A 26,772-nucleotide genomic window follows, 5' to 3' on the forward strand; every position below is an offset into this window, starting at 1 on the left:
ACTCTCCAAGCATTGAGGGGAGGTGGTTTGAATTTCTGCGGAGGTTTACTTTTTGAATTGGAACGAAAATCAAAACCATCGTGTTGGTGTAGAACAAATTAAGCATGGTCACATTACATGCACTAACAGTTAAATGTATATTCCTATGTGTGTAATATATCCCACAAAAAAATTTGACCCATCAGCATCCTCATCTATTTGAAACGCGATACATTTTTGGAAAAGTAAAGTTAAATAGTATGAAAATAAAAATCTAAAATATAAATAAAAATTTGTGTGATGAAAAATCGTTTTATTTATTAAATCTGCACTTCGATTCAAATATGGACAATTGCCTTTTATCGTTCCAATTGATTCACATATTTAGTTTAATTATAGAATTGCGAAGAGTGCCTATTTGTTGCTGCAGAACTATCATGGCAACAGTCAACCGAACCGAACTTTTATGTTCTAGGCCGTGCAGATCTTTGGTAAAAGAATTAAATGTCCCACTAACAGGCTTAAGAATTAATTACCTTGATCACCAAGGTGAATAACACACAAACAGACGTTATTTTTAAGTCATTTAATAACTGTTTATTTTGGAACAATTGAAAGAATTAAAAAAAACAATTGGGAAAGTTTTACAAAGAAAGCATATCAGAGGTTCCGGGTGAAGTTTACATAATAAATAATAGGCTAAAAATAGAGAATAAGGGGTGCTTATGTATATAAAAAAATATCAGAATAAAAAAATAAGAGTGTGTTTTAATATAAATAATAGACAACAATAGACAAAATAAAAAAAAACAGGAATAGAGAAAAAAAAATAGAAAATATTTCACAAAAATATTTAAAAAGATAAAGAAAATTAAGAGCCCAATTAGACCCTCAAATGACATCTTATAATCTATCACGTCTGTATAAATACTACACAAAACATTCAATTAAGGAAAATTAGAAGAAAATAGGAAAATTGTGCACCAGTGTCAATATGAGAGCCGACTTTGTGGTAACTTATAAGTAGACACTAATGGTACAGCGTGCAAGGCTCACAAAATGATATCCCCTTGGCCTACAGGGACAGTCAATACTAAGTATAGAATGTCCCTGGCCTAGTATAAACCAATGGCAAATACCAAGTCTTCCTTAAAATGGTATCCACGATCTCCAGAAACGAGACAGTTACATTTAAAAACACATTAATTGGCTAAATAATGGCAACACTAGTATACCGCTGTTCAATAGTCATAAATCATTTAATTGAAACAAATCCGGGTCACAAACCAAAACCGAGGGAAACACATCAACTATAATTTATTTTCCACTAAGAACTACAGTTTTGAGAACGGACCAAGGTCTCAACAAAACCATTGACCTATAGTTGTTAATTTCAGTGTTTCAGCTAGGTCGTTTTCACAGTACGGTCCGCCCGCCGTTTCCCGAGTGCCGCCCTGTGCCCCTTTTCTGACGCCCTGTGCCCTTTTAAAGACGCCCTGACCTTTTTCGTAAGTCCATGCCTTTATTGCCGTAATATTTTGATGAAAATACAACTATTCTACCTGTCTTCATATTTATGAAAAGTTTATGACCCTCAGCTAATTAACATTTCAGCAGGTGTAATACGTTGTGATTACAGATAATCCGATTATCAACATCGGATGGGTCATTAATCTGTTAATTAAACTTCATAATTGACCATTGTAATAATTTTTCTCATTAAATTTGGTCAGTCAGCATTTCAATTTCAATATTTCTCAAAAGATGACAATTTGCGTGTGATGTATCTGCATGTAGATCGTCTGTAATTGTTTATATGTCAAAGATTTTTTTTATAAATTGATCTTCTAAAGTAGTTTCAATCCAGAAGAAAGTAAAAACAATGCTTGACTGTACCTTTCATTGAATATCTATATCCAAATTAAATTAATTAAAGCCGTTATCCATGATCACAAATTGACTGCTTTGTTTACATTTGTTGAAAGCCATGTGCTTTTTTGGCGGGAAAATTTGGAAAACCCCTTTAACAGAAAACAGTTACATTTCATTGTTATTTATAGACAGTAAGATTTTCATTTTGATTAACTGCTAAGATTATTTCATTAAAAATGAATACTTTCTTTGGGTGAAACTGATAATACTTTAATACTCTACATCTAGGGGTGTGTAAAATGGAAAAGGGGGGGGGGGATTTTTTATATATTTTTTTATGTATAATATTACAAATATAAGTTTAACAGTCTGAAAAGATATGGTTAAATGGATTTTAATTCTGAAAAACTCAAGGTGGTTTATTATAATTCATTGATTATTTCTATCATAATCAGAAACACTGGGCTACATGTATTAGGCATTTCAAACATATATTATTGCCTTTATAAGAACATTCAAGACTATTAATAAGTATGTACCTGTAGTAAAAATAGCTGGTAGGGCCTTAAAATTTCTACTGGGCCCTTGGAAAAAAGTTTTGGGATCCAGGTTGGCCCCTGGAGAAAATGTAAGGTATTGTTCCCGACTGTATTGCAGATCTAGTGTAGTATTTTAACTGACATGCACAATTCATTTCACTAATGAAATAAAAATAATCCTACAAAACGCCGCTGCGCTCTGCATTGCAACTTAACCTTTAGACCTTAGACACAAAATTGTTCTAGGGAAGACTGATCGAGCTTGTAATATACGTCCTTGCATGATCCCTTTAATACTGTTACCCAAAATAAGGTTTATTTTCATCTAGCATAAAAGTGACTAAACCCCCTCAAAACTCCTAGCTGAAACCCCTGCAGTTAACATAAGACAATGCATATATATGTTTGACATGCCCTTTTTGAAATATCAATCATCGTGCTAAAGTGCCCTTTTCATGATTGGCTCCCTGCCCTTTTGAAATCCTAGCTGGAACACTGAATTTCTATGTCATTTTGTCTCCTATGGAGAGTTGTTTAATTTGCAATCAAACCACATCTTCGTATTTTTATAAAGTATGCAGAGTCTATCCAAATTATTTTTGCTAAGAATTCCGCTCAAGCCAGTGCTAGGAGCCGTCTTAAACTTGCAGTGAGGTGAGAGTTTTTTTTCTCCGTGTTGAAGGCCTCACTGTGATTTTGAGATAAAGAACAACAATAAAAGCGCTGTTACTTTGCTTTGTGGTGCTTTTTATACGACCGCAAAAAAATTTGCGGTCGTATATTGGTATGACGTTGGCGTCGTCGTCGTCGTCGTCGTCGTTGTCCGAAGACACATTGGTTTTCGCACTCTAACTTTAGTTTAAGTGAATGGATCTCTTTGAAATTTTACCATAAGGTTGAATACCACAAAAGGAAGGTTGGGATTGATTTTGGGGGTTATGGTACCAACAGTTAAGGAATTAGCAGCCAAAAATAAACATTTTCTAGTTTCCAGACAATTATTGTGACAGATATTTTACATAAATTTTGGATATAGATGACGTTACAATTATTCCTTCGATTTTATGTTTATCACGTTTTATATTATTGTAATAGAAAAATGCAGTTTATTTTATTTCATATAGTTTATTAGTTAATGTATGTAAGTTCTACTCTGTAAACTTTTTTATACAAAATTATTGTTTAACTGTTCTATACATTTTCAAAGCGTAGGATATTTCAAACATGTCAAATAAATACTTTAACAAACTATTGAACGTATCTGTGCAATAAAACTTCAGCTGTGGCCAAATGGACCTTCGATTATATGTCCAGCAAAGTTAATAAAACATCTTAAAAGTTCAGACAACGGTCAACTCACATCAGCAGCTTTGTTTGTGTTAAGCTATAAAGCACAAACTAGTTCCATAATTACTTTTGATTAAGATCCGGATTAATATTTATAATGTTATTTTATACTATGTTATATGGATCTACGTTGTAATTGTTTTATATTATAGTTAGGGAAATGGTAATAAATATATTCGAAACATAGGTTGGCAATTTTAGAATAAGAAATTGAAGAGATGAAAGAAAAACCAGTTTTATGTGACGTGTAATTTCGACCTAATCTTAGACCATAACTATATTTGAGCATTCTAAATTTTATTGATAACTCATAAATCATAAATTCTTTTGTTTGTTATAGTCAGTTAAGGGTTACTAGGACATTCAAAACTTAGTATATAAACCGATCAAGCCGCTATAATATTAATAGCGAGTTTCTTGACAATCTAGTTTGGTTTTCTTTCCTGTTGTTGTTCCCGGCCTGCCTCTACATCGGCAACAACGCCCGGCCTGCCTCTATATTGGCAACAACGCCCGGCCTGCCTTTACATCGGCAGCAATGCCATACACCATCAAAGGCATTGTTCTAAGCTAGTTTCCCCCAACATGTAAAGACCCAGTATCAGCTCTCACAGATGTAGTTCGTCTGTTGAGAGTCTGAGGGAAAAGAACAGTTAACAGACCATGTTACATTACACGAATATCAACCTACTTTTTGTTATAATACAATAACTGTGGAATGGTGTATGGATCTCTCTGAAATTATACTACAAGTTTCCATTCCATAAAGGGATGGTTAGGATTTGCTTTGGGGGGTTATGGCTCAAACCGTTTAGGAATTAGGGGCAAAAAAGGGGGAAAAACAAGGTTGTCCTGGTTAATGGACAAATACTTTAGTACAAAACATAATTTAAAGCAGTGTAAGGGAGATAAATCAAATACATCATTGAAATTACCTCCCTTACACTGCTTTTAAATTATGTATAAAGTAATGGTTAATGAACAATTAAGATAACTTAAAACAGTGTAAGGGAGGTAATCCAAATACAACATTTTGGTTACTTCCCTTACACTGCTTTTAAATTATGTTTAAAGAAATGAATATTTATAAAGGAAGACCAGTAAAAATATCTGCAAATGTTGCATCTTTTTTTTTACAAAACAATCCATATGAAAGATCTGACACTATATTTTAAATTCTAATATAAAATAGATTAAGTTAGCACTATGGTAAATTTAAATGGGTAATTATGGTTGCAAACTCCATTGGAAATTTGAATTGAGATTATGACCATATCTTGAGGGAAATAATATTTTGGGGGGAAAAAGGGGGGGGGGGGGGGAAAAGAAATTGTGGGGGGTCAATTTTTTCTCATTTCAGATTTCAGAAATAAAAAAGAATTATTCTTCAAATATTATTTTTTTTTCAAATTTCAAATATTGAAAAATTTCAAGAAGTAATCTTTAATTGCACATTATGGCGCATTAGATTTGTAAAATCTTTGACCACATTTATTTATTTGTTATGCCGAATCTAACCGTGTATTTAGATTTTTAATTTTGGGTCAAGTTTTCAAATTGGTCTACATTAAGGTCCAAAGGGTCCAAAATTAAACTTTGTTTGATTTTAACAAAAATTGAATATATGGGGTTCTTTGATATGCTGAATCTAAACATGTATTTAGATTTTTTAATTTTGGCCCAGTTTTCAAGTTGGTCCAAATTGGGGTCCAAAATTAAACTTTATTTGATTTCAACAAAAATTGAATATATGGGGTTCTTTGATATGCTGAATCTAACCATGTATTTAGATTTTTTATTTGTGGACCCCGCTATCAAATTGGTTCATATTGAGGTCAAAAGGGTCCAAAATTAAACTTCGTTTGATTTCATCAAAAATTTAAATATTGGGGTTCTTTGATATGCCAAATCTAACCGTGTATTTGGATTTTTAATTTTGGGTCCTGTTTTTTTAATTGGTCTACATTAAGGTCCAAAGGGTCCAAAATTAAACTTAATTTGATTTTAACAAAAATTGAATTCTTGGGGTTCTTTGATATGCTGAATCTAAACATGTGTTTAGATTTTTTATTATGGGCCCAGTTTTCAAGTTGGTCCAAGTTGGGGTCCAAAGTTAAACTTTGTTTGATTTCAACAAAAATTGAATATATGGGGTTCTTTGATATGCTGAATCTAAACATGTATTTAGATTTTAGATTTTTGGCCCAGTTTTCAAGTTGGTCCAAATTGGGGTCCAAAATTAAACTTTGTTTGATTTCAACAAAAATTGAATATATGGGGTTCTTTGATATGCTGAATCTAACCATGTATTTTGATTTTGGACATTGGACCATAATAGGTAAATTAAAAAAATTCAAGTTCTCATACTACATTCTTTCTGTGTCAGAAACCTATGCTGTGTCAAATATTTAATCACAATCCAAATTCAGAGCTGTATCAAGCTTGAATGTTGTGTCCATACTTGCCCCAACTGTTCAGGGTTCGACCTCTGCGGTCGTATCAAGCTGCGCCCAGCGAAGCATTTGATTATTATTTGCTGTGCATGTACTGATTTTGTGTCATGGATGGATACCCCATATCATTTGTTTTTCTAAAATATTCAAGGTGAATGAACCATCACAGAAGATGCAGTGCCAAATAACATCGGATCCGTGAAAATGTAATAATAATAACATATATCAATGACTTGTCGTTTATGATTTCCTTTAATCTTACCAAAACACAAATTTTAAATTGTACACTATGCATAAGTTTTAGTCAATGAACCGTTATGAGGGCCAAATAATCTACATGCAAATGCTAACAAAACTGCATACCAAAACTGAGAAACTTCATCAGATGAGACATCTGCACACAAGATACGAAGTATCCAGGTCTTCTACTTGCTGAAATATTAAGTTTCCTACCATGCACGAGTTGCAGCCACCCGATTATCATAGACAAAATCATGTCTTAACGTCAACCTTACTATGTTTAAATGTTTTATGAAACAAAACTTAAACTTAAATCTGTTACATAATATGGCAAGCTCACAACACGTAGGTAAATTGAAACATGTGTAATGCGATTAAGATAACTTTTTGTTTATAAGTATTCCAAGTTCCCATTCTTCAAACTAGATACAACTTTTCATAAATAAATGACCTGATATACATCTAAGCAATTAATATAAATAAATTAATGTTTACAAATATTTCCAATAAACCATACCAGTTTCATGATGTTTATCTAGATTTTGTACGACATGTGAATGCATGGTCATCGGTACACCATTATACATCTCGCCAACAGGGGCGGATCTAGGATTTTGGAAAGGGGGGGCGAAGTATGTAAATCTAACCGAGCGGAGCGAGGCGAAAAAATTTTTGGACCTTTTTTTGGCTAAAAAACATAAAATAAGTGTAAAATGCACTTTTTTTAACGGTTCCTGACGTGGGGCATGTATATTTTATAGTTAAAGTGTACGGGTTGGACATTTTTGATGGCGTATTCTCCCCATTAATTGTCTATTATAAAATTATAAAATGATTGGATGGATCCAAAGCTATGTACTAATATATTTGATGTGGGACTTGTCAGTAAAAAATTGACATGGAAAATGCTCGTTTGTTGTATGTTTAGTTAGCATAACCTCACGGATTTCTTGTTGTAAACAAGATATACGCCGGACTATTCAATGAAATTTACAATACGACCGACACGATTTTTATCCAAATGTTTGGTTGAAATGTTTCACCCAACAAGGGAAGTGAGGGGTTCCAAATCAACCAAAGGCTACGAATGACCCCGAAATGACAACGAATTTATGAATGACGGTCGACAAATGGAGACATAAAGGCCACACCCAGCAGGCAGGTTGCAGTCGGGCCTTGAAAAAAGTATTAATTTTATCAGTTCGACAAAACAGACATTTCGGTCAGATATGGGATTTACATGCAAACCCCCGGCCTCAAAAAAATTACGCCCGTTTTTCTATTCGTCATGTTTATTTAATGCTAAATAATTCTGTTGGAAATTTTTGTTTCTAATAGCAAAAAAGTGGACAAGATTATTGTTTTCAATCCAGATACGGCCAGAATTTTTGTTTAAGGCAAAAATCAGGGTCAGAATTTTTTCTCTCAAATATCTCAGACTGCCCCCTCAAATCAAATGGTCCGTACCTTAGACTATAAATCTATCTAGAGCTTATTGACTGAGGATCATTATTCAGCTATGTTATTAATAGGCTGGGGCGTGTGGGGTTAAACATGATTTCGTAGGAACTTTATTTTCACGAGAGTGTAATAGAGTATTACTTTCTGTTTGGTGGAATTGTGAAATAGAAGTCAATAAATACGTTCTTGCTCAATCCTTTGTCGCTTTGAAGGTGTCATGCTTGTCATTCTCAGCCTAAGCAATGTGTTACTGTAATTTGAATTTCAAAATGACTGAGTGACGTTTTTTCGAATCACATGATTTTGACATAATCAATAATATATTACAGTAAATACGAGCGAAACATATCTTTATAAGTAAAGAATTGTCGCATAAAAATTAAATACGCGGGAAATGGCAAAGTTCACGACGTCTAGTCTGATTAATCATTTTACAAAAAAAAAGTGCAAGCAGAGGGGGGGGGGGGGGCGTACGCCCTCTACGCCCCCCTCTGGATCCGCCACTGGTCAATGACAGTGTGTCAAAAGAGGGGGGAGGGGGTCCTTCGTTTCTTTATTCTTTTGTTTTCAGACAATTTTTGCACAACATTTGCGTTCGTATAATGCTATCATGTCGTCGTCGTCCAAAGACTCATTTGGTTTCCGGACAATAACTTGTTTAAGTGAATGGATCTCTATGCAATTTTACCAGAAGGTTCAATACCACAAAAGGAAGGTTGGGATTGATTTTGGGGGTTATGGTACCAACAGTTTAGGAATTAGGGGCCAAAAACGGACCAAAAAGAAGCATTTTTGTAGTTTCCAGACAATAACTTGTGTGTAAGTGTATGGATCTCTTTAAAATTGTCCCACCAGGTTCCATATCACAAAGGGATTGATTGATTGGTTGATTGTTGGTATTTTAACGCCACTTTTAAGCGCCACATTTTGGGCTATTTCGTGGCGGCCAGTTTTTATTGGTGGAGGAAGCCGGAGTGCCCGGAAAAAACCACCGACCTTCGATAGGAAAACTGACAATCCTAGTCAATTAAGATTGGAGTCGAGTGCACCCGCACGGGCAGGGTCCGAACTCACAACCTCAGTATTGACTGGCTAGTGATTACAGTAGTAGAACTACTTAGACCACTTTGCCATCGAGACCCCCTATTACAAAGGGAAGGCTGGGATTGAGTTTAGGGGTAATTGCCATAAACGTTCATGAATTAAGGGCAAAAAAGGGGCCAAAAACTAGCGGTTTCTAGTTTCCAGACAATAACTTTTGTTCAAGTTTATGGAACTCTCTGAAATTGTTCATTTTTCCTGAAAAGAAAATAATCTTCAAAATTTCAAAGAAAAATTGGGGGGGGAGTTCAAATTTTTTTCTTTAAAATTTATTTTTTGGGGGATATTTTTTTTTCCATTTTTTTTGGGGGGGGGGGGGGGGTTATACTTTTTTTTCAAGATTTTTCAAAATTTCAAATTTTTTCAAAAAAAATTTTGGGAATTTTTTTTTTTCAAAATATTTTGTTTTTTTTTCCCCATAATTTTCCATTGATTATTTCTGATTTATATATAAAAGCAACAAATACTGATATGGCAGGAGATACACACCAAACAGGGTGTGTAAATTATTATATATAACAGATTAACTAACTTACAGTATTGTGCAACAGCACATTATTGCCCAATAGCAAGAAATCTTCAATTGAAAATAAATACAAATCTTTAAACCAATTTCGATGGGATTAATTTAATATCTTTAATTTTTGGGGTTCTAACCTAGTATTACTATTTTGGATATTGGGCCCCATTTTTAAATTGGTCTAGATTGAGGTCCAAAGGGTCCAAAATTAAAAGTTTGTTTGATTTCATAAAAAACTGAATTATTGCGGCTCTATGATATGCTGAATCTTATTGTGCATTTAGATTTTTTATTTTGGGCCGTGTTTTCAAATTAGTCCATATTAAGGTTTGAAGGGTGCAAAATTAAACTTTGTTTGATTTCAACTAAAATTAAATTTTTGTTTTTTTTTTATATGCTGAATCTAACCATGTTGTTAGATTTTGGATATCAGACCATAATAGGTAAATTAAATGTCCCATTTCAAATTTTTGAGATCTTTGACCACATTTATTTTGTGTCAGAAACGTATATTTTGTCAAAAATTTGATCACAATCCAAATTCAGACAGTTTCAAGCTTGAATATTGTGTCCAAACTTGCCCCAACTGTTCAGGGTTAGACCTCTGCGGTAGTATCAGGCTGCGCTCGCCGAAGCATTTTATTCTCTATTATTTATTTATTTTGGCCTTTATTGTCCATTCTTTATATTTCAGCACCCCATTTTTCTCTATCCTTTATTGTTTGGCCCTTCATTCTGCACCTTTTGCCCCTTATTGTCTAATCTGTAATCCTCATTAAGACCCCTATGACAGATGTATACAAGACAGAGACATGTAGTGGGCAGCAGACTATATTAATTCAACAACATCCTTATATAAAATTAAGAAGATGTGGAATGATTGCCAATGAGACAACTCTCCACAAGAGACAAAATGACACAGAAATTAACAACTATAGGTCACCGTACGGCCGCCTTCAACAATGACTAAAACCCATACCGCATAGTCAGCTATAAAAGGCCTCGAAATGACAAATGTAAAACAATTCAAACGAGAAAACAAAAGGCATGACTTATTCACAAAATAATGAAGGAAAAACAAAAAAAGATATACAGCAAACAAACGACAACCACTGAATTACAGGCTCCTGACTTGGGACAGGCACATACATAATGAGGCGGGGTTATACTAGTTTGAAGGCACGCCAACCCTCCCCTAACCTGGGACAGTGGTGTAACAGTACAACATAAGAACATTATAAAAATCAGTTTGATACAAAGCAGAAGTACATTAAACAAAAAGCAGAGTTGACTTGGCAGGGTACTTATACATCCCCACAATAAAAAAGACACTAAGTACAGACCTGCGAGTACTCGCAGTTACTGACAGCTAGTTCAAAGCCAATAACAACTTACAAATTCGTAAGGGTTCCGTGGAACCCAGTGTCTCGCCTACTTTTGCTGTTAATCGCAGGCTCAACAAAAATGAGGAAAAAAATTAATAAAAATATTCCTCTCTATACTATTTTTTGATTGTAAGTAGCTTTTGTCCAAGTTTGGTAAAAATCCAGGATAGATTATGAATCTAATAAATGTTTAAAAAAATTAAACTGCAGACTGTATGTAATGTTAACTGGAAGAAAAACTAAGTCTATTTAAAATGGAACAAAATTTTAACAAAATTTCCTTCTAGATACTAGCTTTTAATCATATCTTATGATCATAAACAAGCTTCTGTCCAAGTTTTGTAGAAATCCAGGATAGTTTAAGAAAGTTGTTAAAATTTTAAAAACTTTAACCACAGAGTGAATGTAATGTTAACTGGCAGAAAAACTAAGTCCATTTATAAGTAAAATACTGAAAAAATGATTTTTTTTTTTTTTTACAAAATTTACTTCTGGATACTATCTTATGATCATAAACAAGCTTCTTTCCAAGTTTGGGAGAAATCCAGGATAGTTTAAGAAAGTTATTACAATTTCAAAAACTTTAACCACAGAGTGAATGTAATGTTTCCTGGCAGAAAAACTAAGTCCATTTATAAGTAAAATACGGAAAAAATAGAATTTTTTTTTACAAAATTTACTTTTGGATATTATCTAATGATCATAAACAAGCTTCTGTCCAAGTTTGGTAGAAATCCAGCATAGTTTAAGAAAGTTATTAAAATTTCAAAAACTTTAACCACAGAGTGAATATTTGTGGACGCCGCCGACGGAATGTAGGATCGCTATGTCTCGCTTTTTCGACAAAGGTCGAAGGCTCGACAAAAACAGCATTATTGCATTAGGTGGAATTATGTATAAAATCATATGATACTTCAAATTCTACCAAAAAAGTTGAAACTGTATTATACTGTGGATTCATTATTATTCGTTGGATACTTATTTTAGTGGGTTTCGTGGGAACAGTTGAACCAGGAAGTTAAATGCTTAATGAATCCCAAATGTTCTATTGCCTTGTTCGCAGACATTGGCAAAACCGACTACGACGACGACACCGACGGAATGTAGGATTGCTATGTCTTGCTTTTTCGACAAAAGTCGAAGGCTCGACAAAAATCATGCATCTCAGACTTAAGATATCAATCAGTACACATCCAACATCCAATGGATTTAGTGTAAAGATGTCATTAACAGTCAGAAAAAAAACATGACCTTGTGCAATGCAAAGATACAGGTATCAACAGATTGTAGAGTCATAAATGTGCATAAGTATATAAAAATAATATTTAGTTTGATTATAAATTAAATTGGTAACCTTTTAGTATAAGTTTACTTAAAGGATCAATAAGTTCACCAGGATCTTATCTAAATTTCCGAGCTCGGTAAACAACATCTCTGTAAAAATTAGGATGTGTTATCCCGTTAAAAATATGTTTTCTACAGGTACAATCAAACTTCCAAACCAAGTCTTTATATCTATGGCAGAATTTAGTAAAGGTGTTAAGTAATTTGTGGTTAAGAAATCCCTGACTTAATAATTCACCAATAATACATAGATTACGTTCGTTGAAATCCAAAACGTCACAACAGACACAGCCATAGCGAACAGGTTGTGATATATAAACACCGTAAGATGGTGCTAAAGGAACTTCACCATCCAAAAAAGAAAAATTAACAATAGGGAAGGAAAACTTTTGTCGTAAACTTTACTGTAGAGTTTCCCGTGTAAATCTGAAATTTCATAATCTAGAAAAGGACAGTTATGGTGTAATACCACCATTGATTTTCCCCAATTAGTCTTTGTTAAATTTGCACTTTTAAAAAAAATTTGCAGAATTTATCTTTGTTTCAAATAAAGAAATACCTGGCATGAATAAAGTTTTATCCTGTCCAGTACTGTAGACAAAATTTCACATAACATTTCATTGCATATAAGAAAATAACCATCACTGGAAGTTAACCAATCAAATTTTCAACCCCGTTTTTCCTGCGTACAAGCTTTAGTATACCATGTAACCGCAAGTTTCCACAATATTCTATAGAAACACCAAATAAAAAAATAATGGTACTTTGCAACACCCAAGATATATGTTTATGACTCAGAAATTTTTTACTGCAATGAAATTTAGGATTAATTTCCTACAACTGTCAAATTCAAGGGAATATTTTTTTTCGACCCTTTTTTCGTATGCAACCGGATGTGATGTACTATGATTTGGTGGTATTAAACCTTATTACCGTTTAAAATTTGATTTATTTAAAGTAAGTTCCTTATGGTAACTTTCAGCAGTATATTTAAAACAAATTTGAACATGTAACGAAAAAATATCATCAAGATAACGATGAGTGTTGTTCAATTTATCAATCAAATGCAATTTAGACGAGTCTTTACTGAGTTTGGCCATAAACTGTGATTCATAACAGTACAAGAACAAGTCTGCTATTAAAGGGGCACAATTGGTGCCCATAGGAATACCTACAACCTGTCGATAAACTTTATGGTCGAAACGTACATAAATATTATCAAGTAGAAAATTAACAGCTTCAATCATCTCATCACAACTCCGGTAAGTATATCTAGCATATTTACCATTCTCATTATGTTTATATAAAAAGAAGTAGATGTGGTATGATTGCCAATGAGACAGCTATCCACCAAAGTTCAAATGAAGTGAATTTAAGCATTTATAGAATTATAGGCAATCTTACGACCTTCAACAATGAGATAACCTATTGTTGAGTTTCCTCAATTGTACTGTTTATAGACTAGAAACAAATATCAATATTGTTAAATATATTACACTTTTAAGGACAAATACAGATTAGATATATTTGTACACTTCATAACAATCATTAGGTCAAATGATCAAGATTGTATGGAAGGGGAATATCAATTTTTAAGAATTGCATGTATATTAATTATAACGTACTGTAAATTTGTAGACAATTCCTATGATTGAAATTCCAGATTCAAAATATTCCATGTTAGTAACCTATTTTTGGTCGAAACATTATTATTCAACATGTTCAAGGGTTAATTATTTTATAGGTGAACCACAAGTAAGTATTAAAAAAAAACATTTTCCTTTAGAAATGTAGGAAGAACTTGTTGAAACCTCAAAATCAATAATAAATAGACATGTTGTTTTTTCCTCAATTCCTGAAAATTGATACCTACACAATCAAGGAATACACATAAAATATTATGTACAAGATATAAGTCATTTATTTTCAGCATTTATTATTATTCATGATAATGATCTGATAAAATATGTTATGTGAGCATATACTGAAAAAACGAGATTCACATTGAGCCATTTCAGTATCAAGTATTATAATAATATATCAACAATAGTAGTTTCAAGAACTAATTGTGGCAAAATACAAAATCACTAAACAAATTGCTAGGTAACTGATCACATGATCACTAAAATACCACAATGTTAGTACAAAATTTGTCACATGATTTTGGCAGATTAGATTTCCTTGACGAAATTTGAAAAAGCATGAAAGGGTTTTACCATTAATCTAAATGTGTGAAAGAAGGAAAGAATTTTCTATTCTGAACATGGGTCATTGGTTATATACAGTTGTAGGCAAATGCGACGTATGCAAAATTACTCAAAGAAAGTATGTTGGTTGTGAGGGTATTTTAGAGTCGCTTCCACCCTCCCTCTTCCAATACAATGGAACAACCCTCATTAAAGAACACCTGTTTTGGTAGAATATCTTTACTGTGAATTCGGTTTTATTCGTTGATACCTTTATCTTCCATATTTTATGAATATAGGTGTATCATGTGTATTGGTCATGGAGGAAAGTTTTGATTATGAATATATTTTCTTGTTAACTTTTAATATTGAATTATGTGTTCAAGAGAACAATTTTGAGTTAGTCCTATACTGACCTAAAACCCTAAAAATATGAAGTAAATTGTAGGAAATTTTTTTCAGGACTATGCCATTTAAAAAGTTTTTGGAAGGTAGGACGGGACATTTTTTTTTTCTTGACATGCATTAATGGGTCTTTCATGATTGTTTCTAAAAATAAGAAGATGTAATAGAATTTGATGCATGCAAACTTAAAAGTCAAAGAAAGTATTTAGTAATAAGGCTTTTTGAATCTACCTTCCTGTTCTATAAAAAGGTTAGTTTTAAGTGTTTTTGAAAACAAAACCTCAATAGAAACTTGACCATACTTATGCGGTGCTTGTTGATCAGTGCTTTACCCAGTTCTTTTCATGTATGTTAAATTGGTAAATTATCATTGATGTATTGATATCAAAGGTATGTATGAAACAAACTTAAATGAAAAAACATAGTGAAATAAAGATATACAGATTTCTAATAATACCATCAATGCAATGATGAGTTATTACTAAGCAAAGCAACTGAAGCATATAGCTGAAGGCCACAGTGACTTATAAAACTTCCCAAAAATGGATCTTCACAAAACTAATACAATGCCAATAAAGAATGGAATTAAGGTCGCTGTAGATTGTTCAAAGCATGTCATTATTCCAAAAAGACTAACCAGAAATCTTTAAAATTCAAGACTGAGGGCTGTACCAGACACATACTGGATCTCTGCAGGTACTTTCTCAGAAGTGCCCCACTACCTTTAGAACTTTTTTACCCAATTCAAGGCTTAAATATGTTCTATTACCAATCAACCATGGCTATTTATATGCAAATGTCTTTAAAGGCCTACAAATAACTGATAAAAAATTAGACAATCCACAAAAAAATTCAGCAAAAAACTAGCATGTACAGATATGATTGCAACTGCATACCCAATAAGTGCATTATCAGAAAATATTCAACTGACGACTAGATAAAACTTTGCGCATGTTTTCCTTCATCTTTAAAATGACAGAAAGAAATAGTTATGCAACAAAATTTACAAATTATTGTCATAACATTAAAATCCATGAACACAAATGTAAAATATTAAAGGCCAAAACAGATGTTTTCTGGTTTTTATAATCACTAGTACCTGAACCTTTGATGAAAAACACATATACAAAATTTTGATTGAACAGAATAGAATTTGAACCATTTTCTATATTCATCTACACGAGTGAACCAACACCTTCTAACAGTACAGGCTGGAAGAGTAATCAGGATGGATACCGAAGTATGCTGCATTGTCTTAAAACCTCAGGAAAATAAAACTATAAAAAGACAACAACATCCTGGATTACTGCAAGGAAATGCTTTATTTTGGTCTACATGTTTCGCCACTTATGGTGGCGTCTTCAGGACAATTTAATGATAGGAAACAAGTGCTGAAGTACATAAAATGCGGTTCATATGGGGTTACAAAAAGGTTAACAAGACGTAACGTTTAACGTTGTCAAACCAATAATTGTGACGTTACGTCTTGTTAACCTTTTTGTATCCCATATGAACCGCATTTTATGTACTTCAGCACTTGTTTCCTATCATTAAAATGTCCTGAAGACGCCACCATAAGTGGCGAAACATGTAGACCAGAGTAAAGCGTTTCCTTGCAGTAATCCAGGATGTTGTTGTCTTTTTATAGTTTCATTTTCTATATTGTCAAAATGACCATTTTGGAGAAGCCTGTAATTCATTGTGATTTTCATTGATTGCTGTCTTTCATATTTGTTTTCAATTATTGTTATATCATAAACAAGGCCGTAGGGTTTCTTTGTCGTTTTTTTTTACATTTTGTCATATCCAGGGTTTCATAGCAGACTAAAGGGTACAATGTTTGCTCATTTTACAAAGCTGTATGATAATCTATACTTAATTGCATCCATTTCACTTGGACTCTAGCGGTTAGTTGTCTCATTGTCAATTATACAACTTCTTATTTTTATAGATAAACTTCAGTAAGTTACATGTTGTTTTGACCACAAATTCATTGTAAAATACCTTCTTTAAAAATGTTATCCTGCTATTGGATAGAAAAAACATAATGCCCCCCTCTTACTTTCGTAGGTGTGGTAAAGAAATTGTAAAACAGCTTTCTAAAACAAAATGTATGTAGTACTTTGTGAAAAATTATTAATTCTGCAATCAACTCTAAGTGTATAACAATTACAAGTACGCCTCAAAGCTGATTGATTTGCAAAATGTATAAAACAAAATTAGGAATATTAAATATTCTTGTGAATAAATCACCCAAATCTTTGACCCAAGAAACATGCAAACTATGAAAAACATTCATCTTCTCAACTTAACTGCATATAATATTACAGAAAGTTATAAAACCCCAAAAAATACTGTTTGAGAGAAATACTTGCACAAATAAAAGCTAGCAATAAGCATTCATAATACAGAAAAAAATAAACTGAAAGTTGCATAATTATGCTGTCAAAAAAGTCTCAAAACATTCAAATTCACTTCTTCAAACCAAACAAAAATCTTTTCTCTTCTTCAGTACCACAAACAAAGCTTTTTTTCTTTCCTTTGTCCACAGTTTAGGTATATATGCCCTGGTATGCAATCTCCTTGAATTATTTTCTCATTTATAAATCCTAGGTTTGTCAATCTGTCTTTTTGTAGGCTACCATGGCATCGACTTTATGAAGTAAAGTTGTAAATGATCTCAGTCTTACTTCCTCTGAATTTGCAATGAATTGTGGGCCATCTTCACCCCACGAGTCTGGTACCTCTAAATCTTTATCTGTATAGACTAGAAGGTCAAAAGCACCTAAAAGAAAATATGAAATTCTCAGTATAAACTAATCTCGAGTTGTTTTTTATGAATGAGTTACATCAGTTGATTTGAGGTCAATCTGAGTAAATGACGTCATTGGACAAACAGTTCCTACTGTGATGTAATAATATAAGCATTGTTACATAAGAACGTTACAGGAATATGCACAAATTTGAAAGTCGTCTATATGTCAACAGCCTTCAATTAGGGTTTATTGAGTGTTTCTCTAATGCATCTTTTGTTATTTGACCAATCAAGATTGAAGGGGGTAGTTTGAAGTTTGAGAAGATATCTTTTTAACAATGTCAAATGTTCATATTGTATAATTACTAAATTTTTACACAATTTTATTTACATCTAATGAGGCAAGCTTTCTTATAATTTTTCATGTTCATGTGCCTGTCACAAGTTAGGAATTTTGTTAGCAGGTCATGGGAGTGTCTTTTGTATTTTAACGTCATTTTAAGAATTTGAATTGATAGCAGTTCTTCAATATGATTTCTTAAATTTATTTACATCTTTTTTTTTTAAATCTCGGGGGGGATTAAGAGATTGACAAACTGTTAACACCTGCCTTATTGCTGAAGACTGTAACCTTTAGATATACTGAGGTTTTTGTGTCATTGGCTTACTGTCTCAATGACATTTACACCAAACCTCTTTTTAATAATTAAAATGACAATCAATCAGACAAAATATCCACACTATAGGTGCAGTTTTAATTTAAAATCAAATCTTAAATTTTTTTCAAGGTCACCTTGTATTTTTTGTTTTCAAAATTCATTGAAGAACATGAATTTAAGTTTGATTTATGAGGTCAATTTTCAAATTAAAAGTCAAATGCAAAACCAAGAAGTGCAACATTTGGGGCAGTATCTAACTTACCCTTCCGGAACACCCCGAATCACCCTTATGTTTTTTTTTAAAAGGGGTTTGTGTAGCTTTTGCTTTATTTCGAAGTGGTGTTCTTTAATTTGTGCTTTTATGTTTTCAATGTCTTTTAAAATGTCTCATTCTTTGAATATTCAGGGTCACAAAATTTACATGACCAGTGGTTAGATAGAGTCAATTTATACTCCACTATTGTATGAATATGATGCCTAATAACTTGACATATTTAATAGGAGTAACACCACAGGTATCACATGTGGAGCAGGATCTACTTACCCTTCCCCAGCACCTGAGATAACCCCTAGTATTTGGTGGAATTCGTGTTGCTCAATTTTTAGTTTTCTATGTTGTGTTTTGTAGGTTGCTGTTGTCATTTGGCTGTTTTTGTTTTTGCCATGGCCTTGTCAGTTTGTCTTCGACTTGCGAGTTTGAATGACGCTTTGGTAACGTACTCCCCTCTTTTAATGATTTTATTACATCAGAACTACTTTCTGAGTTAACATGGACACTTAATAATTAACTTACAAGCACTTTCTAAAAGAGGTAGGAATGTTACAGAGGCCGTTATCTGCCGTAAAACTGAACAAATTTCTTTATTAATCTCTTTCTCAGATTTCTCTCTTGGTTTTCTGAAAATAAATCATATATATTTGTAAAAGTGACTAGCAATGTGAAAAATTGTAGTAATGATAAGAAAACAAAAATATAAATTTCAGATAAATCCTAAAACTAAGTGTATGCCATATGTATGGTAATAGCTGTCATTTATCTTACTTGTACATCTTGTTGGTATTGTGGTAGTGTTTACTTGTTGGTATTGTGGTAGAGTGTTTACCTACCGTGTTAAAGATGTAGAGTTGGATCATTGGCTGTATCATACCACACTTTAAAATTTACATTTGCTTGTTTCTCTTTACATGACTTAGCATACAACGTAGGAGTAAGGAATAAAACTCTTGTATTTTAACATCTGAAGTAGGATCCAGATAAAAATGTTTTCAAAATTATTTTATACAAATATATCATGTTTACACGGGGTTTTTGCCAAAAATACCAGTTGAGAGGTAAACAAATTTCCAGAGCTGTTAGGTGAGGGAAATTTGTTTTTACCTCAAAACCGGTATTTTTGGCAAATACCCCTTGTAAGCATGATATAATTGTTTAATTCCACAGACAATGACAGAATGCTCTTTGTATCCATCTTGATCTCAAAATTTTTATTGTAATCAGGTATCCTATGAAAAGTCTAGAGGTCTTCGGAAGTCGCGTTATTTTTGGACATGGTATTTCCCATCGAATTCCCTAATGACAAATACACGGGCAAAGAAATGAAAATCTCAATATATAGAAAATTGGTGAAAAATACCATTTCTCTCATCCAATCAAAAAATTCGTAAGGGTTCCGCGGAACCCAGTGTCTCGCCTATTTCTGCTGTTAATCGCAGGCTCAACAAAAATGAGATGAGGAAAAAATTTAATAAAAATATTCCTTTCCATACAATTTTTTTATATTAAGAAGCTTCTGTCCAAGTTTGGTAAAAATCCAGGATAGTTTATGAATCTAATAAATGTTTTAAAAAATTTAACTGCAGACTATATCTAATGTTAACTGGAAGAAAAACTAAGTCCATTTATAACTAAAATATGGATAAACAAGTACAAAATTTTAATAAAAATTTCCTTCTAGATACTAGCTTTTGATCATAAACAAACTTCTGTCCATGTTTGGTAGAAATCCAGGATAGTTTAAGAAAGTTATTAAAATTTCAAAAACTTTAACGATAGAGTGAATGTAATGTTTCCTGGCAGAAAAACTAAGTCCATTTATAAGTAAAATACGGAAAAACAGGATTTTTTTTTTAAATTTACTTCTGGATACTATCTTATGATCATAAACAAGCTTCTGTCCAAGTTTGGTAGAAATCCAGGATAGTTTGAGAAAGTTCTTAAAATTTTAAAAACTTTAACCACAGAGTGAATGTAATGTTTCCTGGTAGAAAAATTAAGTCCATTTATAAGTAAAATACGGAAAAACAGGAATTTTTTTTTTTACAAAATTTACTTCTGGATACTATCTTATGATCATAAACAAGCTTCTGTCCAAGTTTGGTAGAAATCAAGGATAGTTTAAGAAAGTTATTAAAATTTCAAAAACTTTAACCACAGAGTGAATATTTGTGGACGCTGACGACGGAATGTAGGATCGCTATGTCTCGCTTTTTCGACAAAGGTCGAAGGCTCGACAAAAACAGCATTATTGCATTAGGTGGAATTATGTTTAAAATCATATGATACTTCAAATTCTACCAAAAAAGTTGAAACTGTATTATACTGTGGATTCATTATTATTCGTTGGATACTTATTTTAGTGGGTTTCGTGGGAACAGTTGAACCAGGAAGTTAAATGCTTAATGAATCCCAAATGTTCTATTGCCTTGTTCGCAGACATTGGCAAAACCACGAAATCAAATATCCACGAAAATGCAAGTTTTCCTCAATCCACTAAAATTGGTACCCACGAAAGTAAATGAATCCACAGTATACATGACTGGCTAATATTTACTATAAAACACGAGTAGATTTGATTTTAAGAAGAAAAGAAATTCCAAATCCTCATAAATGTACTCTAAATAGCCGAAAGACTTTCTGTATGCAGTGACCTCACCCTGACATTTCTCGTTAGAAATTCATCAGTCACAAATATTAAAAAAAAATTTTGACAGAGGAGTACTAGGTTTTGCTATCTGACAGTATATGTTTTTTTGGGATTGAACAAGTTAATGCACATTTGTGGAAGACTGAACATCAGTAGATTAACACTTTTAATATATTAGTTATTATTGTCGGGAAACAAAGATTAAAAGTATACTTTCATCTTAATGCATGCCTCTGTTGCTTGTTATCATTGTTATACCCAATGCTGACCTTTAAGTGATTAGAGGAAAATAGAGAAATGTATAATATCTAAAGTATTAGATAAATTTCATCGAACAAATGTAATTGTTAAATACATATAGAGTTAAACAGAGTTCACCCTAGGTTTTGTGTGGTCTTCATGTTACTCAATCTTTAGTTTTCTATTTGGTGTTTTGTGGATTTCTTCATCTTTTGGTTGTTTTTCTTTTTTATGCCGTGGCGTTGTCAGTTTATCTTCGAATTATGAGTTTTGAATGCCTCCTGTTATCTTCCATCTCTTTTTCTAATGATTAACAAAGAATCACAAAACTAGTACAATGACTTTATTGTTTTGCTTAAGATGAGAAATGGTGACAATCGGGTCATGGCATAAAATACGAACAATGTCGGGATCATTAAAAAGTTATTAGAACACAAAATATCACAGTATAAATATCCAGAAACAAATTCTGATAGTCAAACCAAAACTTTTTAAAGGGAAAGAATTGATTGGATGTTCAAAGGTACTAAATATGACCCTTTACAGGATGTCTTCAGATCTTACAAAGGTGTGTATGCACAACAAGAAAATCTAACTGGATAAGGGAATGATCAGATTTAGGGATCATAGATTTATTCTTACGAGGAAGCTCCGAGCATGCTCGGAGGATGCTCGGAGTATTTTAGGTAGGCTCTTCTCAGCAGTTAATGTGACAATAATTATCATGATCCATTAAGATGTCAATCAAATCTACACCACTTCTATGATAAGGAAAGTAGAGCATTATAGAGGATGCTCCATAAACACCTGTGTAAACATCTGGTCTATTCTAATACATTTTGCATTAAATTTTACAAAACTATAAAATAGATTAGAAATTCTTCAACACTTACAGTGCTGTGTAATGCTTAGAAAGAAATCTCAAGTCTCCACAAAAAGTAAAAGTCATTTAAATATTTTCTTATTATATTTAATAATCATTCCTTTTTTTATAATAAAAAAATTCTCAAATTTTATAATTAGATGATATGATTTAAAAATAGATATTATGCTACATAAAAGTTATCAAGACACAAACAACAGTCAGGTGGCGATACTAAACAAGTAATTTTTTTTAGTCACTTTTATAAATATTTTTTGTCTTTAAAAATTATTTAATAACTCAACAGTTATTTTAAATGACAAATAAAGCATGGACTAAATGTAGTTTTCAAGAATTTTTATATCATTTCATTAAATAAAATTAAGTATTTATCCAATTTTAGATGAGTATAGAGAGGTTACTTTAAAAAATAATGACAAAAATATTACTTTAATAAATTATTTTATACAACTTCAAAAAACTTAGTACTTACAATTATTTAAGGAATATATGTAATTGCTTTTGATTAAGATTCAAATTATAAATAACTTCAAGTCTTAATTAAAGGTTCCATATCTAGTTATAACTGTCTATCTCTAAGATTATAAGGGGAAATGATATTATAATAGCCCCAAGAGGGCAATCTTTGACCAAGAAGTGTGGCATCAGAAAAGCAATTAGTGCTTGTTGAGGATTTAAATAGCTTTACAAGTATATTTCATGGGGAAAATAACCAGATGTCTGTGAAAATTTGTTAAAGCTAGTAAAACCTGTATGAATGAACACATATAAAAATAATATTAACAGAAGTTACTTATTCATGATATAGAAGTAATATTTGAAACAGCATTGTTTACAACATAACTTGTATAGGTAATTTTGAAAATTACTTGTTTAAGTAATGCCCCTAACTAAACAATGGTAATATGTTTTTTTTAAATAGCAAACTAAGTTCTTTTATAGAAAATTATGGCTACTTTAAGAAAAGTTTTAATTCATTAGTGGATGCCTGGTTTGAGGGGGTAATACCACCATTGTTTTCCCTCTAGTACGTATACGTCTCTCTTTACTTGGCATTTTATTTTAATTGTGCAGATTTAGCTTTGTTTTAAATAAAGAAATACTTGGCATGAGTAAAATTATTTTCCCCCTATAAGTCTTTGTTTAATTGTCATGATTGTTATATTTCAAAAAAAATGTGCAGAATTTATCTATGTTTTAAATAAAGAAATACTTGACATAAATAAATGTCCTGTACTACAGTGAAAATATAGCATAACTTTTCAGTGCATATAAGAAAGAAAACATCACCAGAAGTTAACCAATCAAATTCTCTCCCCCTTTTTTCCCTGTAGAATATAATATTTTTTTATTGCTTTGAAACACCCAAGAAACATGTTTGCGTCTCAAAAAAATTTTCTGCAATTGTAAATGGAGGATTTATTTCAAACATCTGTCAAATTAAATGGAATATAAAAAAGATCAACCCTTTTTCGTATGAAACTGAATGTACTATGTTTTGTTAGTATGGTTATAAATCAATAACCATAGTTTGCGTCTTTGATGACTTTTATATTTCATTTTATATAGTATAAATTTAAAATATATTTATATTTCAAATATAAAATTTGAGTGTTTTTTTATATCATGTGTATTGAAAAAGAATGATAATTATTAAGAAAATGTTTTGAAATCATTTTCTTTCTGTGAAGACTTGATACCAAGCATTGTACAGTAATATTGAAGAATTTCTCATCTATTTTATAGTTTTGTAAAATTAATGCAAGATTTGTTTGAATAGACCAGATGTTTACACAGGTGTTAATGGAGCTTCCTCTATAATGCTCTACTTTCCTTATTATAAAAGTGCTATAGATTTGATTGACATCTTAATGGATCATGATAATTATTGTCACATTAACTGCTGAGAAGAGCCTACTGAAAAGCTCCGAGCATCCTCCAAGCATGCTTGGAGCTTCCTCGTAAGAATAAATCTATGATCCCTTAAATGCCGTTTAAATATTTTACCCATCACTAAGAACGGATTTATCACATTCTACATCAAACTGCCATCTTTCAAATACTTCTTTTGTGTCTATGTCTTTGATAACAACAACTAACTTCTTCACTGTCATCTGCTGTAGCCATTCTGAAATAATTCAATTATATATATCATGTATTATGTATGAAGTGCCTAGAAAATCAACCTAACAATGTTAGAGTAGATCTGATTCTTTACTTCCTCCCCGACTGGGTATTATGTATATATAATATAAAGTTGAACTGTTAATCAAAAAACAATTCAAAATTCATTCATTTGAAGTAATAAGGGACAACATCAACAGATTGATGAAGGATAAAAAAAACTTAATTCACATAGTTAGGGGGTGGTGGGTCAACCTGGCTGCAAGTTTTGTTATCCCACATTTTTTTTTCGGGTTAAAGAAAAACATATGAAACTTAGATCCTAAATGTCTTTGGACCTTTCATGCAAATAAAAGGTAATAAATCGTACAGAATAGACATTTCTTGGGACTAAAAACTCATCAAATATACCAGGCTTATATTAGGGTATGCCAGCTGCCCGTTTTGTCTACATAAAACTCATCAGTGGCAATCAAATCAAAACAGAATGAAGGCCAATTCATACATGAATTTGAAGAGTATAAAAACTGAAAATTTCAAAAAGTAGCTGTATTATCAGTCAGGGGACTTACTTGAAATTAGTGATTAATAAATCACTGATTCAAGTAACATTTTTCCAGAAATGTTGTAAGTTAGAGTTGTCTTTCTTTAATAATCACATTTTTAAGTAGTACAAATCAATCACTAGACTAAGTGATTTAATTTTATTGTAGCTTTAAATATATAATACTAATGATCCAGGGACTAATTATGGTGCTAAAATTATCAGAACTAACATCTGTGTTTATAGAATGACCGGTCATGTCAGGTGATGACCTTGTACTGAACCTGGGATAAATCGCTTGTTTAAGTATCATACCTCTAGTTTCTTAAAAAAAAAATCACTTCTTTAAGTATTATTATTTTAATTACCCCCACTAATTTCAATACCCCAGAACAGTGAAATTTTGGTCGCGAACAGTAAAATTTGATTACATAATCTGTACGATGAAACCTTGAATTTTACAGGAAAAATACTCCCACTGCTGGGAAAATCTGTTAAGAAAGTATTGATTAGATCATAATGTAAAGCTTCATTATAGCATATTTTTCAACAAATATAGGATTTACAGATGAAAGATTGCATCAAAGGCATAAACCTTGCTACTTAAAAGAAGTAAAAGGTTCATTTTTTTCAATTTTACTAATAATTAGATTTTGGTAAAACTACAAAATCAATCACAGAATTTCTAATTTGCTACTTAAATGAGTGATTAATAAATCACTTATTTCAGTAATTCCTCGGACTTATTATGGTACCTATGTCATTGAAACCATTATTAAATGTCAATTTTGAATCTCAGTGACACCCATATACTGCAGATCAACAAATACATTTGTCTCCATTAATAAAAAAAACTTATGTTAAACAATTTTTTTTATAGTCATGTAGAATTACTGGGATCAATTGAAACATGTAATACAGGATGCAGATTTTATTTCATGTACTCTACAGTCATTATGGATTTTGTCTGACCACTTATCATAAATTTACAATTAAAATGGGTCCCTATTTTAAGCTACAAACCTATCAGATCTGACAGAGCACTGACATAAACAAGTCATCTTAGAAATGGACAATGAATTTATTCCAATAAGTGTTTACAAAAAAAATTAAATACAACAAAAAAACATCCAAACTCTATGCAATTGAATTGCCAATAGTTGTCAAATAGAAATGCAGGTCCACATTGACTGTCATGACTGTAGTGTACGTAAAAAATAATTCACATTACTAGTATTAATTTTGGAGGAACAGCATATGCACATCAATATTTCCAGTCAGATATGCCAAAAGTCAATACAAACAGAATGCACTATTCATTGTTGAGGGGTTCTGACCGACAGTAAAATCCTTGCCAAAGTGGGCGTCTGTTAGTTTGTACAGGATGTATAAATGCACTGCCACAGTCCAGGAAAAATCCATGTGAATTAAGTAGTTTTTTTATCCTAATTTGAATTTTTGAAGTGGTGCCTTAAATGTGACGTCTTAAATAAATAGAGAGTGTATCCATGCAACACAGATGATGCCTCCGCTTGCATGTAACATTATAAAGGGACATAAATAGAGAACTTTAAAAGTGATGCCACTCAAATTCACAATTGATCTGTGTTTATATTACATGCAATAATTGTGTATAAGTGTCATAACATTTGGTTGAGGAAAACTTAAGTTAGAGAACGGAAATAAATTGCAAAGGGGTATCAATCTAGAATGGTAAAAGTGACACCACCCAAATTCAAACTTGATCTGTGTTTTGTAGTAATAAGCATACATGTGATTCTTCCGGCGGGAGTCAAAATCTCCCGCATTTC

The 26,772-nt window shown here is 32.1% G+C and overlaps 2 protein-coding genes across 2 annotated transcripts in view; both read right to left on the reverse strand.

Annotated features, from left to right (window-relative positions):
- Nucleotides 1-2,167, reverse strand: part of LOC127710176 (cytochrome P450 10-like) — a 270,280-nt gene extending 268,113 nt beyond the window's left edge. The window contains exon 1 of the mRNA XM_052215935.1: nt 1,876-2,167. The gene's annotated coding sequence lies outside the window, so the exon portion shown is untranslated. The remainder of the gene's footprint in view (nt 1-1,875) is intronic.
- Nucleotides 2,168-17,115: 14,948 nt separating this feature from the next.
- LOC127710288 (mitotic spindle assembly checkpoint protein MAD2A-like) overlaps nt 17,116-26,772 on the reverse strand; it is a 52,080-nt gene continuing 42,423 nt past the window's right edge. The window contains exons 3-5 of the mRNA XM_052216076.1: nt 24,301-24,421; nt 19,040-19,143; nt 17,116-17,617 (exon numbers count right to left, since the gene is read on the reverse strand). Coding sequence (XP_052072036.1) covers nt 17,451-17,617; nt 19,040-19,143; nt 24,301-24,421 — 392 coding nt within the window. The 3' untranslated portion in view covers nt 17,116-17,450. The remainder of the gene's footprint in view (nt 17,618-19,039; nt 19,144-24,300; nt 24,422-26,772) is intronic.

The sequence above is a fragment of the Mytilus californianus genome, unplaced genomic scaffold (assembly GCF_021869535.1).
Source record: "Mytilus californianus isolate M0D057914Y unplaced genomic scaffold, xbMytCali1.0.p SCAF_7, whole genome shotgun sequence".
NCBI classification, from domain to species: Eukaryota; Metazoa; Mollusca; class Bivalvia; order Mytilida; family Mytilidae; genus Mytilus; species Mytilus californianus.